The 21,145-nt window shown below is 36.2% G+C and overlaps 1 protein-coding gene across 4 annotated transcripts in view; it reads left to right on the top strand.

Moving 5' to 3' along the window:
- The window catches only part of EPHA7 (EPH receptor A7), a 161,282-nt gene that overhangs the window by 50,395 nt on the left and 89,742 nt on the right, over positions 1 to 21,145 (top strand). For all 4 annotated transcript variants that reach the window (XM_021392355.1, XM_021392353.1, XM_021392351.1 and 1 more), the window contains exons 4-5: positions 5,688 to 5,843; positions 6,715 to 7,050. In XM_021392355.1, coding sequence (XP_021248030.1) covers positions 5,688 to 5,843; positions 6,715 to 7,050 — 492 coding nt within the window. The remainder of the gene's footprint in view (positions 1 to 5,687; positions 5,844 to 6,714; positions 7,051 to 21,145) is intronic.

Genomic DNA, 21,145 nt, shown 5'->3' on the forward strand with positions numbered 1-21,145 from the left:
TTTATTCAAGTCAACAGGAAGAGTGCCTGAGGTGGGCAGTCATTTTGCTGTGGTTCTCAGAGGGTCTTAATCCCAAGTTCATAAGTTGTTAAAACTCTGTGATTATTTCTTTGCCATCTTTTGATGCTAACATTCCTAAAGTATCCATTTTAAAACTTCAGTTGTACCTTCTTCAGTGTACATAAAACTGTAGCATGTGTGCCTCTAAAATTCACTTAAAACTGTAAACACAACTCTGCTAACACATTATGGCATTTTTATTTTTCTCTCTTTATAAAAAACACACTTTTTAAAATGATATCAAACAGTAATTAGTGCAGTCGCCTTTTTGCAACTCATTATGCTTACTTATATTCATATAAACTGAAAAATTATAATCAAAAGCCATGTTCAATCAAGTGTCTAACATGCTGAAACAATTGTGTGCCCTTTCAGCTTTAAGCTGGTATGCCACCTGCAAGCCTTGCACTGCTACAAATTGAGATTTCTTTTTTTTTTAAATTTGTTTGCATTACTGTAGTAGCAGATAAGTTTCTTGATCAATGTGTCACTACCCTACAACTGTTTATTCTTTCTGCTTTGATTATATAAACATCAATTGTTACACATGGCATTCTTAACTCTTACCATATTTCCATCATCCCTCCTAATTTCAGTCCCCTAGCTCTTCTAGAAGCAAAATGAATCTCCATAGTGTTTGTAGTGAAAGGTTACATAAAAATGAACAGTATTTAACATGTTCCTTTTTTCCTATTTCCTGTCCCAGAAGTGGGACTCCAGAATGCTATTTGCTGCTCTTCACATCTGTCACATCTGTCTTCATTCCCTCTTCCAGAATTTCTTTTTTTTTAATTATGAAAAGAAAATTATTATTTGATCTCTGCCAGTCTACCAAGGCATGTGACGCACTCACAGCAGAGAATCTGCTATTTTTCTATGTAAGCTGGTATCAGCATCTCTAGTTACAACGGCAAGTGCTTTGGTGTGCCATAGAGGTGACATTATAGTTCTTAGTAGTGTATATTAATGCCTCAGTATTTATTTCTGGTTTAGCAATATTCCATTATTTCCAGTATAAGTCCTTAAACACTTAACCACATTGGCTCAAAATGTTTGTGATTGCACGGACTGCAGTGGCATATGTTAAACACATCTTTGAAGGGATGTCCTGCACTGCCACTGCAACCCTGCCCCAGCCAGATCCTGCTGTCACGATACATCATTGTTATGACTGAGTGCAACTGAGTGCAACTGAGTGTAGAGGAAGAAGGCACCTTGGTTCAAGCCAAGAAATATTGCTAGTGTCATCTTCACTGGGGTCTTTCATCATATGCAGATAGAATAGTAGAGGTCTTTATCTAAGGCTTTCAGACAAGGGAGTTTAAATATGAAATGACATGCACTGCTCAGTTTCAAAATCCAGCTCTGTGGTGAAGGAGGCTCTCTCCTCATCTGGAGGCAGTTCACATCAGCTTTGTATTTCATGGTGGAACTCTGCCAGCTTCCAAACAGAAGAAATCTCTTTGTTTTGTAGAGGAGGTGGGAAGGTGCGCTCTGAGGAGCAGCTGTGGCTGGCTATCATGGGCAAATAAACAAGCCCGAAGTGCTGGGCAGTGCTGCATGGTTGCAGGTGGTCAGTCTCTAGCAGTTGTGAGGATCAGATAGTAAGCAAAGAATGGTAACTTGGCTGAGGTACAATTTTCTCCTGTAATTGTTGTGAGTTTTGTAATATGTGGGGAAATAATTACTAGCTAACTTTTAACGACTATTTTACATTAGGTTGGTAGGTATTATTCTGCCTCTCTGCTGTCAGTAAAGTGTGACTGCTCTTGGTTTGAAACCCTTTCCTGGAATGGGTGAAACTTTGGAGCGTATTTGAACAAAACAGGAGCTTCAGCTGGGAACGGCTGTTCTTCCTAATAAGTGGCTTAAAATGACACTTCACAATGAATAGAAGTAAATTTGTTTTGTGCTGGCTTTCATCCCCTCGTCACCCTCATCTTTTTCAATATCCTAGAAGCCTTTCAGTAACAAAATCACTCCTGAATCTTGCCTTGCTTGAGTGAGAACCAAGGAGTTCCAATTTGCTGAAACCAAGACTAGCGTGGATTATGGCTACACCTCCAGAGTGCTGCCTCACTAGGTACACATGACTGCATGTCTCCCATCACTGCTTCACCTCTGTACTCTGATTTACAAGATATACTCCTGTGTTGGCAAAATGTGTTACTGCTATATGCTCTTTTGCACCAGTGAATTGTGATACTAAAATGGATGTGATCAAATGCAATTTGAACTACCTCAAGTTTGTCCATGAGATACTTTTTTTTATTTTTAGATGTATCACATTTAGATTTGCATATGCAAAGCTCCATGTAATGTTTGCCTAGTTATCATTATTATTCTTTTAACAATCAATGTTTTTATAATGTTGCTCATGGAGGTGGTCGCAGAGGGGATTTTATGCCATCTGTCCCTGTGACATGAAAAATATGATGTAAAGTATTAAATTGGGTCAAACTGGATGGATTTAAAATAGATTAGTACAAAACAGTGTATTTAAGTTGTCTATACTATCTAAAAATCACCATGATAATTTGGCACAGTAAAACAAAAGGAAAAAAAAGAAAGTAAAAGAGACAAAAAAGTATTTTGAAGCAGTTCTTTCCAACCTGTGATCACACTTTGGTAAGCAGTCTGTGCAACACTCTGTCTTGATAGAATTTTGAGTTATAAGTTTCTTGATGAGGGCAATGTTAAATACAAGGAAATATTTATAGCATTTTAAGAGCAATGTAAGTGTTCTATTTTATATTCTTCTGCTAAACTGAAAATTTGTTTTGATAAAATTCAGTTTGTGAAGAAAAATGGGAAACTAATTTAGTTGTTTTCCTCCAACAAGTGCTTGTAATTGTGATATGTATGCTGGCATACTTTCCTATCTAAAGAGTTATAAAGTTTCTTAAATCCTTTTTAAAACTATTTTCCTACTGTTAAAAATGTCATTTCTGGAATACACTGCCCCTTAAATTTACAGGGTGTATAAGTTGAAGGGGTGGTTATTACATGGTTATTACATTACATCACATAAACCTCGTCTTGGAAAAAGGAGAATGGAACTGTAGCAGGGTTCAAGCGCCTGAACCTGCTGCCTCTGGTATGCAGTGTGGGGGAATAAATGGCTTTCAGTCATGTAAACTAGTATCAGATATTCAAATCCTTTGAAGTCTAATAGGAAAGGCACACTTACTTTAAATAAACAACTAAGCATATAAATATCTTGATCAAGTCATCAGAAAAAAATAATAAAAGGAGTTTTCTATTTACATTTTGTTCTTTCTGTCTGAAATCTCTATTTTCCGCTGTGTCTTTGCTTCGGATATGTTTCCTGCTGAGAAGGACAGACTGGAATCACAGTAGGGATCTTTGCCTTTTAAGTTGCTCTTTGCTTTTGCAGAGGGCCATGTGCTGGAAGACCCAGTGTATCTGTCCAGTGTTTTGCTCGGCATGAGAGGAACATGACTATCTAAGAAAGGCAGGAAACTATTATTTGGTCATTTTAGCCACATTTCAATTGCAAGTACTGAAAGAGCAGACAGAAGTTTAAATACATGTCTTAAGGTACATGAATACAAATCAGTTCAGCTTTTGTGCTCTTTGTCTTTGATCAGGAAATTCTGAATCTTGAATGAAAGTGTAAAGGGCTAATTCTGAGTTAAATTTACCACAACTATAATTTCACTGCTTGTGTTTACCAAAAACACTTCTCTAAAATTCTTTTTCTCCTTAATGGCATATGTGTACAGCTACCGTGGTAGATTCAAACTATAGCATGTTTTACAAGCAGAGCTTGTTTTTTTTTTTGTTTTTTTTTTTAATGCAACTCGTGCCCCTTTGTCAAAGTCAAAGGATACATGCTTTGCATGCTAATTTTCTCTGCCAGGTAATTTAGCTTCCATTCCCTAGTTGTTGAATTTTTTTTTTTTTTTCAGCATGACAAACTAAATGTTATGGTGCTTCCTGTCCTTCAGGCATATTTTTCTCCAGGAAGTTAATATATAGAGAGTAAGACAGGGCCAGAATTTCCTATTATCTTATACTGATGTGATCCAGTGTGGATTTAACTAATTTCATCAACTTTATTATTATCTTACCTCCAGTAAAAAAAAAAAGAAAGTTTTTCTTTCACTTGTATGAAACTCATCAGATTAACAAGTCATGTAGCCACAGCTACACTCTGGTTCCAGTCCAAATGCTACTGAAGTGAAAGACAGTATTCATTGACTTCAGTGAGATTTAGATAAAGCTCATTGTTTTCTTGCTCTTTCTATCACTATAGTACCAGATAACAGAAATAACTGCTCTAAATATCAGCATCTTCTGATACTTTGCACTTCTGTTCTGAGAAAACATCCAAGCAAATATGAATATAACCAAAGTAAATACTCTCTCTCTGAATTCAGAATGACTATTTAACTAGGTTTAATATTTTGATACGCAATACTAAATTTTACCCACAGTTCTTTACATACGGGTAGCAGCTTAGAAGATGGTTAGACTGTTTGTGAGGGATGGGGAAAAAGAACTTGAATAAAATAGTGTGGCTAAAAAATCTTCTGTTTTATTAGAAAGTTCTGGAGGACTTCTGTTTTTTTTGTTTTTTTTTTTGTTTTTTTTTTATGTTGGCAGTGCTTGTAAGTTTGCCCATAACCTCAGTGCTGAAATGGAGTCTTAATCTGTTTCCAATTTGAACATTGTGTGATCTCCACTTGTGTCTTCCCCATCCCCTAAAGCTCACATAGTTGAGCAATTCTTAAGATGGCTTTCTAAGTTGTAGTCCTCAGCTTGAAAGTGTTGCCAGAGGTATGTTCTATTGGGTGTTCTGCTTTGGGAACTGTGACAGTAGCTGATAAAAATATTTCTAAATGTAAGTTCTGGAACACCACACGTTTTTACTTTCATGGGTTCACAGAACACAAAACAAAATATGAAATGATCTTACATGTATATTTCCAATTATCCATCTTCTAACCCTTCCATAGAAGTTTTGTTAAATTTGTTTCACCTAGTTGTCTCTCTCTGTGAAACAGGAAAAAATATTTATGCAACTCAAGCTGTCTGCCTTCTTCCTTTTTCTGCTTGTTCCATACCAGCACCACCTGTCCAACAAGTGTTCACACCTCATTTTTTCCTGGAGATCAGGCTTTTCTAGTGGTTTGTGTCTGCTTTGGGTTTCTCAAATCAGTAACTTGTTCCATTAATTCCAAATCAGCTGATTCAGATACCAGAAACTCTTCAGCGGACTAAGAAAAGAGCTTCTCCAGTCTTTTTTTTCACCTATTTGAAGTACTGCAGGAAGTACTCCAGTTGTTTCACACCATTATTCTACTCTTCTTTGGTGAAAAACGATGTCTGTTTTATTTCTGTGGCCTTCTGTGTTAAAACATTGTGCTGCGAACTGCTGGCATATTTGTAGCATATGTTTTCATTCATAAAAATGCCACAAAAACATTAATAGCACCAACTTGAGAAAGAGAAATTGTGAGCGTATCTTGCTTTCACTACCATAATAGAATGGGTAGTTTAGATATTCACAACAATGTGTGCTAAGTACAATGGGGACAGAATAAAGATCACAATAGTAGTCTATGCAAATCTAAGTCTTAATTTGTATTGTTCTTCTTTAGCTTGTGGCCGTGGGTTCTACAAATCATCTTCACAAGATCTGCAGTGCTCCCGCTGCCCTACTCACAGCTTTTCTGACAAGGAAGGATCTTCGAGATGCGACTGTGAGGATAGCTATTATAGAGCGCCTTCTGATCCACCATATGTTGCATGCACAAGTGAGTCAGTCGTGAATTTAATAGTAAAGGACGTTTCTTAACCAACCAGGTGCTGTCATTTGTAGCTAGTAGTTTCAGTTGACTCTTCCTGTATTTGAAAAGTACATTTGCAACAGTAAATGAAATTGAAAGGCAGAGGGGGGAAAAAGTTGACAGTGAATATGGAATCAGCAAAAATGTAATTTTCACGTTTGCTTGATATAATATTGGAAAATGTTGCATGTTGGGTAAGTGTGTAACTCGTAATAGAATACAGGCATAGTTTTCCCATGTCTTTAAAACTGATGTAGACTATGTTCTTTATGTGAGATAATATCAAAATGAATAACATGAAAAATACAAAGTAGCCTGTGTAGATTTGAGTTTTAATTGACAAGCGGTTAGATCTGGCTCAATCTTGCAACTGCAGATAGACTAGCCTGCACAGTTAGGTGGTTCAAATAGAGGAAGTCTGCTAAATCCAAAACAGCACCAGATATCTCTGTAAATCATACCAGAGCTCATAACAAAGAGCTACCATGCTGATGCTATATGTTTAGAAGAAAGAAACAATTCCCATACTAGGAAAACTATAAAAAGCAACCTTTAAGGTACATTAACCAATCCTTTTAATTGCACAGAAAAGAAATAGCTCAAGTCAGTTGCAGTAAATACACAGACAATTGTTAGCCTGATGCCTTAATGGAAAATAAATAAAGCTCCTGCCAAGTGAGACCAAGGAAGCTTTTATGGAGCTTGTTGTAAAAAATAATGAAATGTTTATGTGAAGAAAAATGCTTCAACTATTTTCTGTCTCAGTAATTAGAATGCTAGCTACATGTCCCACTATGGTTCTGTGCCTTCATGTTGGACTTTTTTTTGTGTTACACAGGACCTCCATCTGCACCACAGAACCTAATTTTCAACATCAACCAGACTACCGTGAGTTTAGAGTGGAGTCCTCCTGCTGACAATGGGGGAAGAAATGATGTGACCTACCGCATCTTGTGCAAGAGGTGCAGCTGGGAGCAGGGTGAATGTGTTCCTTGTGGGAGTAACATTGGATATATGCCCCAGCAAACTGGATTAGTAGATAACTATGTCACTGTCATGGACCTGCTAGCTCATGCTAACTACACATTTGAAGTTGAAGCTGTGAATGGGGTGTCTGACTTGAGTCGTTCCCAGAGGCTTTTTGCAGCTGTCAGTATTACAACTGGTCAAGCAGGTAAGATTTCATCGTTGGTATGAATCTCAGCAGTATGAGACTAAGAGAAATTGGGAACATGCAAACCACAGATGCAGAAAATCAGGAGCATGTTTGGTGCATTCTGGCTCGTTAATCTTTTTGCTTTGCCAACTAGTTAATTTGAATTTATACTATTTCTTGGTGGCCCATCCTGTTTATTGGCTTCAGGATTGCTTTCAGATAATGTCTTTATTATTAAATAGATTTTTTTAATTCTGCAGTGTTGTTTTTTTTTTTTTATATATCATTGTAGGTTATTCCCTAGCATTTGAAGAAAAAGTAGATATGACAGTCTTACACAGGCTTCCTTTCTGAATATTTTAAACCTGTATAGGAGTCCCAGGTCATTAGAAGATGATTTGGATATCTTATAGTGTTTTTGGTGTTCCTGTTTTCCCTCAGGATTACATTTCTAATTTATCTTATATTTCCAGATATCTGATTATGAGATTCAGTGAGAATGTGATGGTTAGTCTTTGTTTCTTCTACTTATCATAATCTGACAGGTGAAATGTCAGGGAAAATAAAATCAAACTAGCGTATCACCCCAGGGGGAATAGGGCTTTAGTTGTCTGTATGCTCAGTGAAAAAACAGAATTCTCAGATTTGGGACACTGAAATGATAAGTTATTTCTTGATTAAAAAGCATAGACCTCTGAATCTAAAGTATATCGCAGTAAAACTAAACTTTTACATCTTTTTGTCTGAAACCAAACATTAATTGCAAGATCTATCTGTCAAAGAGACACCTTAAAAATGATATGAATAACTGATGTTTGCTATAAGAACAGATAACCAATGTTTTAGAGGATATTTCATTCTTACATCTTGGGGGGAATTTTTATTGTGATCAAGTTATTCTTTTTTTTAGCATATATAGTTTCAGGTAGAATTGTTCCCTTATACTAATGCTTGAGACTGAAGACAAAATTACCATACATTTTCATACATGCACCAATGAACAAACAGGGAAAACTGTAGTTATTTAGTTACTTTTCACTTTAAAGATGGTAATTAAAAAAAAGACAAGAAGTTTTACTTCACTTCCCCTTCCCAACTCCTCACCCACAAACCTAGGATGGTTTATGTAGTTACTAAAGCTAGTCTGGAATATTTATGGAATACTTAAATTCCCCATACTGCTTCCCTGCATACCAAACCCACATTTCATACAATTTTAGAACCAACTCTACGGCTGAAAGATTTGCTCTCTGTGTTCATTTAGTTCTTGGGGTTTCTGATGAATTTTTGAGCACAGGGAACTTACTCTGAAACTATTTTTGTTCCACAGATTATGTTATTGTAGCATCTTGACTTTTCATCTTTAAAAAAATTATTTGTAATTCTTCAAATGTACAAAGGCGGACAGCGTACTGCTTTTTGCAGATGCCAGTACAGAAGTACCACATAAAGAAGAGGATTTGGACTATTTTTTTATTTAGCTGAATCAGATAGGCGTTGATAGTTGATGTCTTTGATAGTTTTACGGCACAAAACATATTTCAATGTAATCCACTGTCTGATGTCATTCCTCAGGAAGATGAAAAAATCTTAATCAGAACTTTGTTGTATTACTCCCTAGATAATTTATTTTAATTAACTCTCCTGTGTTCTCAGTCACAGATGTATAGGGTTTTTCAAACCAGAATACATAAGGTGATTATCCTGTGGTACCTTATGAATGAGCTGGATGATTTTACAAAATGATCCTTACATCTTGCCCAGAGATGTTAGTGAAGCTATAACTTGCATAGATATTAGAAAAGGCATCTACATTTGACCTGGTGATTTCAAATAATGAAAAAACCTTCTCCTGCCGAAATAATTTTTATAAGAGCATGCAGCAGGACGCCTGACACTGTTCCCCCTGCATTCTCCAGTTTGCTGTGGGATTATGCCTAGGCATGCATTTCCCAGTGCTGCAGAATTTGAACATTGTCACCACTGAGAGAAAGGGTCCTTGTAAAGCTGAAGCTTTGTCTGTTTAGCACTTCTGAGTATCATAATTTAAATGCTTCCAGTTGGGCATATAAAAAGAATATACATAAGAAACAGATTTTGAAAAGAATAAAAAGACTCTCTTTGTTGCAGTTTTCTCCATCTGTAAAATGAAGGTAACCCTTATCTTTCTTCATCAAGCACTTCAAGATCTTCCAATTAAAAGTGCCATGAAAATGAAGGCTATTTCACCAGAATTACAAAATTCATGTTAAAGAATATAGTCTTTCAGAAAAAAAAATGGTTTCACAAAAAGGAAAGATCTCTTTTACATTATTTTTACAAGTGCATGTTGTGATTCCTAATTCTGATTTCTTTGATTTCTTAAGGAGGAAAATATTTTAGGTGGAACAGATTGATGACTATAATTGAACAGAAAGAGACTGGTTGCTCAAAGGAGACTGTTATGCTTCTGTGCTATTTTATTTTACCATGGAGAGAAGGAAAATGTTGGATTTATTTATAGCCGAGTAAACTAGGATTCATGCAGCTTTCATTTGTTACTATGTGACTGTTCTCTACTTTTGGCAAAAAGGACTTTTTCTATGCCCATATTGCTTTTTATGTGTGTAAATGTGTCTAACTAAACCTTCCTCACGTGTTATTCTGCTAGCACAATAGGTGGCTATATATAATTACCACTTTCACGGAGGCTTGCAGTGAGATTTTCCTTTAGCAGTTTTGTTTTAATTGAACCTTTCTGGTCATATTCACAAAATTCAGATAATTTTGTAATGATAATAGGAAGCTATTGATAAAAAAATGGGATTTGGAGATATACTCAGTGTTTTTTCACCTGCATATAACAAGCTTCTGATGTGGCAAAGGGCACATGTCACAGAAAATATCCGGGTGGTTGATTAAAAAAAATAAGCTATTTCTACTTGTGAAAATAGCATAATCAATTGAGTACAAGTGGGAAGGTAGCATTTCACATTGCTCACATATGTACGTGTGACCCAGTGCCATTGATTCCCTGTGTTAATGCCTTTGTGACCAGGCTATCAGTTGTCATATGGTGTATTTTTTATGCTGCAGGCAAGAACCACGAGGCTTTCTATTTCACTCTATTTTTAGTTAGTTAGTTTGTTTTTGTTTACATTTTTTTTTTTGACAAAAGCATGAAAGAACTGAGCTGGATCCATGAGTAAAAGATGAAGTACACTTATTCTCCCAGGAGTAAACCATCTTGTTTCATATCTTGCCTATCCAGCATCATATAAAGACTACAAGATGTCATCCCCATATTACAAGCTGGTCTATGTGAACCCATGCATCCTTGTAGAACTCAGATTTAAATGTGACTAAGCCCTAGTTACAACAGGGGAATGTACTGAAAAGCTGCAGCTGGCAAACAGCTGACAAGCACAAGCTTTGCAAGCTTATTGAATGGTTGTTTACTGAAGATAAAATTCGCTACTTCCCTAGTAGGATATTTGTTTTCAGGTGGTACTGGAAGTTCCTTTTCATCATTCAAATTCCTTTTCAAATTTTACAGTTTTTCCATACATGTGTCAATAGGCAGAACTGGAACTGGGTAGGTTTTATGGCAGATGAATATTTGTCAGATTTTGGCACTTATATACCTTCGAACTATGAAAAAAATACGAGTTTTGATAGTAATTTTATCTTTTGCAAAGATACTACATTTTTAAGACTGTCTTTCTACATCCTTTCCTCTGAAATCTATTTAAGTGGACAATGGACAGATCTCTGGTAATGAATGGGATTCATCCAAATTACCTTGATTCTGTAAAACCTAAGATATATTGGATGATTGCCACCATTCATCAGCGTTTGAGAAAATTTAAGCATCTGTCCTGATCCAGTTTGAGTTGTCTTTATAATCACTGGAAGGAAGAAAGCATATTTCAAGGGAACAGACATCATGTCTTATTACTGTAAGCAAACATGACAAATAAAAGTTAAAATGTAATGCTCATGTCTGCTCCTAAACATGCTCTCTGTCCTTATGAAGGCTGCATTTCCTAATGCTCGCTCCTTCACAGTAGGAGAAAAATTCCCTACAACACTGTTAGCTTATGCTGCCCCTTCGGATGCATTTGATGCTGACAACTTGAAGTGGTTAAAAAACGTGATTCAGTTTCATAATTAAGACATAGTCTTAAAAATTATTGTTTTTTAGAAACAGTTTATTTTTTATATGCTGATTTGTTTTCTCTTTTTTAGACCTCTTAGAGTTCATATTTTCTGACCTTTTTTACAGGAAGCAGACCCAAGCCTCATACAGCTAAATGAATGAATGAATGAATTAATAAAAGTCTTTCAAAGTTGCGTTATCCCAGCAACTTGAAAAACATTACATGCTATAAAATCAGAACTATTAGCAGCAGAACCATTGATTTACATGGCAAGAAGAAATGAATGAAAACACAACAGAAAAAAAGCCATCCCTTGTGTTAAGCTATGTGATAGGTTTTGCCTTTCATAGACACTCAGACGCTTCAGAAGTCTTGCTGAAGAAGAGGTGTTCTGAATTCTGTTACTCTGCATTCTTCTTTGCTTGTTGCTGCTTGTTGTTTTCCTCTTCTTTGCTTCTGTATGGATTTTTTCCATGTCTCAGTTACTCTTATTCATTTTGGAAAGTTTCTTTTTTCATATTCTCCACACTATTGGCCATCTGTTTGCTTCCTGTTCCCTGTCAGTCTTAAACTTGTATTTTATTTAGCAATAAGCTGTCCCCCAGCAGAGGCAACAGTCAAGATTTGTGCCTGGGGCTTTACCAGTCTCTTTGACCTCAGTGTCGAGTACTAGTTTTCTCTCCATCCCCCAGACCATTACAGTGTCTTCCCATTCTGCCTATGTGTTGTTTTAATCTACTTTCATCTATATCTTCGATCCAGTGTTCACATCTGATGATACATGACTGCTTATTATAAGTAGCTTCATGGTTCAACTGATCACTTTTGGTATATTTTCCCATTGCAATGACCTTCCATTGGGTTCGGGTTTCTTTGGATTTTTCTGCTAGTGACTTTGCTTTCTGAGCACTACTTCATCATCTAGCCTTCAACTGCAGATCAGCTTTCCCACAATGGTATGAGTACATTATATACTTTAAGACAATGCTTAATTTAAAAACAATTACAGTTATAAAGAACATTGGTTTTTTTATTAAGTGTATTCCACCTGTTGAGCTGGGAGAACTATTTCCTGTTGAAAGACTCTTTTCAAAACTAATTTTTCCTACCCCCTTGTGTTAAATTTGGTTCTTAAAAACATGCATGTTACAAAGGCTCTTCTTTCGGTTCCCATTTTGCTTGGTTTGTTTAATGGGAGCTACAAAGATGTTGGTGCCTATTATTAGGATTATTTAAGATATATTCTAATCTGTTATAACTTTTCTTCTGGGCTAGTAGGCAGACAGCATGGTTCTTTTGTAAATGTTCTGCACACCGTGGCCACCAACTTAAAAGGGTAAAACCAGAACAAAAATGAATGTCATAGTTACTATTCCTCTAGTTTTTATATATTTTGTCAATACATTTTAAAATGTATTGATTTATTTCTGTAGAACTAAGACTGCCTATTGGTCTCAAATCACCTTACCCCAGACTAATATTGCAGATGTTTTGACAGGAGGTAGTAACTGAATTGAAAACAGAATTAAGGTGATTGATAAAAACTTGATAAGAGTTCCAGTGTCTGTATAGCAAATACTATCAGACTGGGGAGAGCAATTTTTTCATTCACTGATTGTATCAGGTCATACTTAATGCAGTGAAATCCACAAGGTTATAGAGATACTGTAGAACTACTAGATTGAGTGTTATTGTAAGATTAGTGCTAAATATATTTTTTTTTTTTAGGATTTTCACAAAGAAAGAATCAGCTATACAGAGTATAATGTAATATGACAATATGACATGGCAATATTATACTTTTATACAGATGTAGAACATATATATAAATTTTAAATAATAAGCAATATGATTTTTTGTGGGTTTGTTTGTTTGTTTGTTTTTGGATATCCCTGAATAGTCTACTGATAGTATTTACTTTTTTCTAATATATTTACGTCTAACTTGTTCTAGTATTTTCCACTGAAAGATAGGAGAGAAAGCAAGAAAGCAGATATTAGCTGTGTTGCTTAGGGTCTGATCCTGCACCGCTGAAGTCAATGGAAGTTTTGTCATTGACTTCAGTAGGAGCAGGATTTGAACCTCATGCTCTGTCAGAACACACAGGAACCAAAGCAGTGAACAGTGTGTCATCCTGAAAAGAAACTTTAACTTCATACCACATTTTGACTGTAACTGTAGCACATCACTCTGTGGCTGAATGTCATTTGAATTTTTTATTCAAGTATACTGGAAATGTGATTTGTTTTTCCAATGTGTATAACAACTCCCCTCTCCACCTTTACCATAAAAGTTTTTTAGAAACAGATATAATTGTTTTTGTTTTGGGGTTTTTTTTTGCCAAGAAAATAAGTTTTTCTAACAGAAACTATGTTAATTTTACAATATTTAGAAATTAACATAGTAGGAAGCTACTCTGGAGTTTTCAGCTCCACAAAGTAAAACTTCAGCTTTACACAGCCCAAGCTCTGTATTAGATATAGTCAGAACAAGCTGGTAGGTATGTTAAATATTTGGTTGCAACCTGCTGAGGGAAGCATGACAGCCACAGGGCACATTCAGTTCAGTGCACTGAACTACTGAAATAGCAGACTAGGGCACCCCCATCAAACATGCGCTACTAAAGCAGATTTCCACCAGTTACACAACAAATACTATGTACATGAGAAAGAAAATGAGTGATATGAAGTACAGTCTAACCAAAGAAAATAGAGAGTTGTTTTCCAGTGTAAGATAGGAAATTTGGAGACAGTTTTTGTTCTAACATTGCAAACGTATACTGCACTTCTCCTCAGATGCTTCTGAGTTATGGTAATTATTTTCTTAAAAATAGTAATGAAAATCTAAACCTGACTCTGAAAAGAAAAATAAATGTGATAGCATTACATTTTCTATGATAGTTTTAAGAAAGCATTGTGAAATAGAGGAGCTCTGCTTCTGACTTCTGCTAGATGGGTTTTTAGCCCCTCACTTCTTCATTCACAGTTGTATTGCGTCTCATGGTCATAGGTCCTTTTACAGCAAGTGGAAACTAAATACTCTTCGAGCTTTATTACACAATTTAAGGATTTACAGTTCTGCAAAGACCTGAAGTACCTTGAGGACTTTCAAGATATATGCAGTGCAAAGACAAGAAATTGTATGATAAATTTATGCATGGTGGTACGTAGTTAGTGTAGCTAGTCATCTCTTGAGCAAAGAAGGAAAAGTTCCATGGACCTTTGATTTTGGCAGCAGAACTGTATCTCCAAATCTTCCTTTTCCATTTCCTCTGATCTGTATTATGGTATCTGGATGGAGGATCTAGCTAAGCAGTGAACTCTATCAGTAGTATTTAATGAACTCAATGTAATTTGTTTGGTATATTGGCCAACTCTTATCCAAAATAATTTTGTTGATGATTATGAAAAGTAGGTAAATATCTGTTCTGAAACAGAATAGAAATCCATAGGAATTTCCATAGGAATTTGTGTTAGTCAAAATACTGGGATGATTATTGTTAGATCTAAGAGTAAAAAGAGAATGACAGTGGAGAAACTGGCAAAAAGAGAAGCCAGTTCTAATCCTGTCATAAAATTTCTCAAATATTTGTTTGGTTTGTTTGGTGGAGCTTCTTGTTTCTCATTTGAAGGTAATAGTGACACATAATTTGCTTCACAAAAGCTTAGGGAGGATTTGCTTTTCAGTATTTACAAAATAGATTTGAACTCCTTCAATGAACAAAATTGTGGTATCAGTATGTCAGAATATTCTTCACTGTTTAAATTAATCTAACAAAAAAAACACTGCTCATGAGTTCTGATATCTTCAGTACAGTGTAATTCATTATTAAGATGTTTCATCTGTTAGTTTGCCTAGAAAGAACAAAATTAAAAAAATTCACAGATCATAGTTGTAGCAAAGTAAGACATTAGAAGTTTGGAACCTGCATTTCCTAATGCTTGATGGCTTCTTTCAGACCTGTTCAAGAACTAGAGTCCCCATACAAGTCCTCTGAGTGCGCAGATGTTGTTCAGTGAGAAGTGAACACTATGGAAAGGCATTATATACTATATAACTGAAATCCTAATTGAGCTTATATGTAATAAATTAAAAAATTCTTTGACTGTAACAACTCTATGGAGTGAAACATTTGATGACAGCATGGCAATGAGCCAGCCCACTGTAATGATTCCTGTAGAAATCTTTAAAAGAGAGAAGATGACTTATACAGGGAAAGCTAAAGAAGTTTCTCCGTTAAGCTTAAATGGTAGAATAGCTAAGTGCGCAGCTTCTAGATTGTCAAAATTGCTCACACTAGTGCCTATTTAATAACTGAAAGATCCTTGCAGTGAATCTATCACAGCTAGCGTAGTTAGTATGCCAAAAATGCAGTGGAGGAAGGGACAGAGAAATTCTCAAACCAAGAAATTTCTTTAAGCAAGATTCAGTCCACCACTTAGTGTTGAAGTTTAATCTCATAATTAACTGTTTAGCAAGAGATGCCAAGTAGATTTGTCCAGCATTTTAAAACAGTGTATTTCCAGTCCACTTTATATATGTGTTCTCATTAGAAATAGAATCTGAGATTCTGCTGCTGTTCTTTCATGACAGATCATATTTTATTCAGCTTATTATTTGTTATTTGTTGCATGTGGCAGCAAGCCTGTTTTTATTTAGGAAGAAAAACAGAGTTTTGTCTAAACAGGTCCTGAGGTGAAAAATATAAATCTTTCCTTTGTGGTCCATGGCTTTCTAGCAGTTTAGGGAGTACTGATCTCCCAAGAATGGATGGTTCACTTCCTGGCAGGCAAAAGTAAAGAGCTGAGCTGGGCTGGGGAGCTAGTACAAAATCAAGGTCTGTGAAGAGCTGGGCTTGATCCTTCTGTTACTAGTGGGGTAAATAAAAGAAGAGACATAATAGCATAATAGTCATTGTAGACTTACCAGCAATGACATCTCCTTGAGTAGGAGTAGATTCTCCAGGTTCTGGAATAGAGTATTGGCAATCAGTAAGACTGAACAATTTTTGCCATGTCTGATGTTGTGCTGCCATGTGTAGTTTCTTTGTCTTTGCTTGTGAGAGAACCAGCCCTAGCTCCATAGGGTATATTCCTAATTGTACAGTTATATCTACTGCTCTTTAGTGTATAGTCAGAATATATAATAGTGTCTATTTTTAGAGGAAATTCTCAGGGCAATTTATTGAGGAGGCCATGGTTGAAGGCTGCCAATCTACAACAATAAAAGAGTTATCCTGAGTTCAATAGTTAATGTTAAGATAGGAAATGCTGATTATCTTTTTCTTTGTTTTGTTAGTGATGAATGGAAGCAAATTTGATGCAGACAGCAATCTAGTGGAATGATGCAGAGCTATCTATGAAAACATCTGTACTAATCCACCAGTGCAGTAAATTATAGCTACAAGCAAAAGACATTGATCCAAGAGGATCATTAACAGCTTTAACCAACTGATCCAAGTAATAGGGTAAATGAGAGAACATTATCAAGATCTAATTTTTACAGCTGTCAACTACAATTGCTTAAACATGGTAACCACTTTCTCTCAATTTCAACCATTTTATGACTTAAGTTTAGTATATGCTTTTGCGGGCAGCCAACAAGGATCAATTAAGTGGTAAACTGCAGGGGAAAAAAATACCCAGTTATAATGCACTCCATTTACCAGGAGGTCAGTCACAAAAGGAGAGATAATTGCTGCAAGCCAGCAAAATTAATTGGGGATGAGCCAGAAAGGATGATGTATGTTCTGTGACAATATACATGACAGAGATGTACGCACAAACCTGTAGCTGCTTGCCTTGTTGGGGACACAAGGACAAGAGAAGGAGACCTGTGAAAAACAATTAGCATGGCTTCAGAGTGAGCAATTCTTAATTATCCATAACATGTTGACATCAGATAATTAGTGTCCCCATTTTTAACAATATTTGGTCATTAACTACAGTAGGATAGAGAATATCAAGAACAGAGCCATTTGTCTGAGCTAAGAGTTACATAACTATGTCAATATGCGAACATAAGTCAACTAAATCACACTCGGGATAATGACACAGAAATCTTCCTATTGTGGAACCAAGATATATGCCCTAAATTTGAGCTTATAACAAACTGCATTTTACGTTTCCAAAAGGTAGCTTGTTAAGCCTGTGGTAGCAACATACAAAATAAAGTGGGTTTCAATGACAGCTGTAGTTTTAATTCCCAAACATACTGCTTTTTCATAAGTATTCTTATTTTTTCAGGATAATCTACACAGAAGGCAGGATATGTCATATGACTTAGGCCATTTTAGTATTAATGCTGATTTAGAAAAGGTTATTTTTATCTCACTTTCCTAAAGAGATGAAGCTGTGTGAGCGTGCTTTCTGTGTTTCACTTTGGACCATTTGATTTCAGCTCCTTTCAACAATTTTTGACCAATTTTAACTATGCTTGAGAGAGTGGTAGAAAACTTAAAATCCTGTGTGAAATGAACAGTGCAGTGAAGACTCTACTGAATAAGCTAAGTTCTGTGCCAGCAGACATAAGAGAATCTGCATGAAACACAGAAAACTGTAAGAAAACTACTCACAGAACTACTGTTGTTTTTTTTTTTAATGTTAATGAAAGAAATTTATGAAGTGCAGAATGGGATGTTTCTTATCTTTCTTTCATCTTGTTCCTGCCATACGTAGACAGAATGAGTGAGAGGAAAATAGGGAGAAATGCTCACACGTACACATGCACGCATACATGTACACACGTACTTACATACATGCAGCTTAGTCTTTTTTTTAATTATTTCCCCTAGCCCATTAGTGTATTTTCCAGATTTTTAAAGTCATATCTCAATTCCTTTGAGCTGATCTGTAAGACCAGGTCCTGCCCCTATAGCTCTTAGTTTTTCTTTCTAAGGATCACTCCCCTAAACTTTTACATATACTTCAAGAGCTTGTTGTACAGGATTGTCCACTGAAACCAAGGTTTCCACTCTCATGCATTTACAGCAGCAGTTTCTGTATCTCGTTTCTGAGACCTGCTGATGGATGTGTCTAACGTCTCTCCTGACAGTCTCTGTCTGTCATCTGAGCGTATGTATTTTGTGAGTACCCCATTTCCTAATGTGTCATGGAGTGCTCATTTTTCTCCATAGCACCAAAACTCCTTTCAGACAACAGCAGCTGAATCAGCAGGCCAGATTCAGAGCTAGTAAACCCTGATATTTATATGGAGAAATACCATTTACTTCACTAAAGAGCCTATTTGAGTTCATAGGCCTTCTAATCAAACCTGAAATGAGGAATTCAATGGCGATATTTCAGAGCCAATGCTCTAATGATCTGTCTCTGTGAACCCCCTATGGAATTATTCCGTATATTCACTTGTGTAGTTGAAATCAGAATTTCACCCTTAGTTCTAATTTTTCGTATTTCAGCTTAACTAGAAATGAAGAAGGAAAAGTGCCATTGCTCCTTATATACCATAGGGTTAATCACATATTATTAGTGATATTTAGCCCAAATATTTTAGGGCTAAACATTTTGCTCTTTGATGTTGGCATTAAACATTAGAATTTGAATCGTTGGTGGATATTTACATTGTTATAGTCAGTAGGGATTGATAGGTTTCTTTAGGGAGTGATTTGGAATGGAAGCCAAATTTAGGAATTGTGCATTGACTCATCCTTAATTACAGAGGAAGCTTTACATTACCTTCCCTATTTAGTCACCTAAAAAAACTGCCAAAAGTTAGATGACATGAATGCCCTCTTTCTCCCACTCCTCATATATGCAGATGTTATTTCTGCCACAGTGTTAACAGTAAATATTTACATGCTTTTCTTTAATTTCAAGAAAATACTTAACAAGCAAGCAAATTTAAATATAATTGCTTGCCTTCAGGATTCTAAGATTCCTGAAAACACCATTTGTTTGTTCTTTTAGCAATTCATGTTATTAAGACTGAAACCTTTTACCATTGGCAGAATTAAGTGAGACATTTGGTGAGGATATGCATATTCAGGGATATTTCATTTGATTAGTTTACAGCACTAGTACTAAGACGTTTCCAAAATGTAAAATATTTATTCCATACTTACTTTCTACTTTAATGACAGTTAAGAGCCCCCATTAGGTGGGCTGCAGGTGCCTTATATTTTATCTTACCTGCAGTAATGCAGTGATGACCACCCATCAGCATTATATACATTTGTGTAGGCAATAAACTAACTCAGCCATGCAGTGGCACAGTATAATTACAAACAGATAACCTTCCATGAACAATAAATTAGAGTAAGTGAACTTCTTCACCATCCTCCTGGGAGCAGTTTCTCAACCTTTGCCTTAGCAGGTAGCCCAGGCTCACAGAATATTATCATAGTCATAATGCTTTGGAGGGTAATTTCTAGACGCCAAAGAAGAATCTACCTCTTCACATCTTTGCTGACTACAGCAGAAGTAAAGGATGGACGTGATCTCTCAGGCAGAAAAGTCTCATCTCACTTAGCAGCCTATAGATCAAAACCCAGCGCTCAAACGCTCCTTGGATACTACCAGACAGGCAGTGAATCCCTAAAGAAGCTAACATGCATTCCCTGTTTACAGAATCTTTGCCTGCACAAATTGGTTCATTGCAAGCATCATAGAATCATTGAATCATAGAATGGCCTGGGTTGAAAAGGACCATAATGATTATCTAGTTTCAACCCCCCTGCTGCATGCAGGATCGCCAACCACTAGACCAGGCTGCCCAGAGCCACATCCAGCCTGGCCTTGAATGCCTCCAGGGATGGAGCATCCACAACCTCCTTGGGCAACCTGTTCCAGTGTGTCCCCACCCTCTGTGTGAATCACCAGGGCTGATTCTTGCAAAACTGTATTTATCTCCCCAAACACTGTGTCCACTCTGAGGCTGCCCACTGGGGAAAAATCTTGGCCCATTTTGAGTGCTGACTCATGTCCGAGCATTGCCTGTCAGGGAGCCCAACTGGTTAACTATGCGATTGTACAGATAGCATGGTCAAGCCTGTTTTCATACCCCATTCTCAACTCTACTGAGCATCCTGATCCACTAGGGTGGTTGGCAACCCTGCCCACAGCAGGGAGTTGGAGTGTTATAGTCTTTAAGGGCCCTTTCAACCTGAGCCATTCTGTGACTCTGTGATTCAACCACAGTTTAGTTTAACAGATTAAACTCACTAAGTTTTCTGGGCTCTATTTATAGATTAAGAGGACTATAAAATTTAACTTCCTGGAAAGTATTGTAATAGGCTGTTCTGAAAGTGACAAAACAATGTAAAAAATCAGAAAAAACTCCTTTGCTAGAGGAAATACCATAGTTGTCAACTATGGTGAAGGTGGTGAATGGATACCATGCCTCACTTGGTTGCACGTTCGTAAAAACTCCTGCGAATACAGTATATTTCCCAAGATTGGGAACAATAATGGCCAGTTTCATAAATTCTATTTTGAAATACATACATGGTTCCCACTGGACTCTGAAAAATGATTTAGTTTTGGACTTCATATTTTTGAAGTTTACATCAATATGAAGTTCTCATTTAAATTTTTATTTCCATAACTTGCTGTAAAGCCTAAGGTAGCGAAAAAAATATTCAGAGGACACAGGAAATAGACTAGAACTTGCTTATGAAACATCCAGAACTGTTGTTTCAAAATGTGGGAAAAATTTAAGTATATTTTGAGGAGATTAAATTGAATGAAGATTTCAAAAACTGTCTCTATTTATGCTCTGACTCAAAGGAAGTGGTAGTTTTTTCTTTAAACATGGCAGGCTTCTAAGGCCTTTATAATGGCTGTTTACTGTTATTAAAAATAAAAAGGACAGAACAAATTTTCTTCCCATTTAACTTCCAGTGAAAAGTCAAAATTACCTTAATATCACAACCTAGGGAGTTAACACATGTATAAAAACCCACTGAGAGAGGAGAGTAATTATTGAACTATCAATTTCCACAGATTTTACATCCAAAG

This window comes from Numida meleagris, chromosome 3 (assembly GCF_002078875.1).
Source record: "Numida meleagris isolate 19003 breed g44 Domestic line chromosome 3, NumMel1.0, whole genome shotgun sequence".
NCBI classification, from domain to species: domain Eukaryota; kingdom Metazoa; phylum Chordata; class Aves; order Galliformes; family Numididae; genus Numida; species Numida meleagris.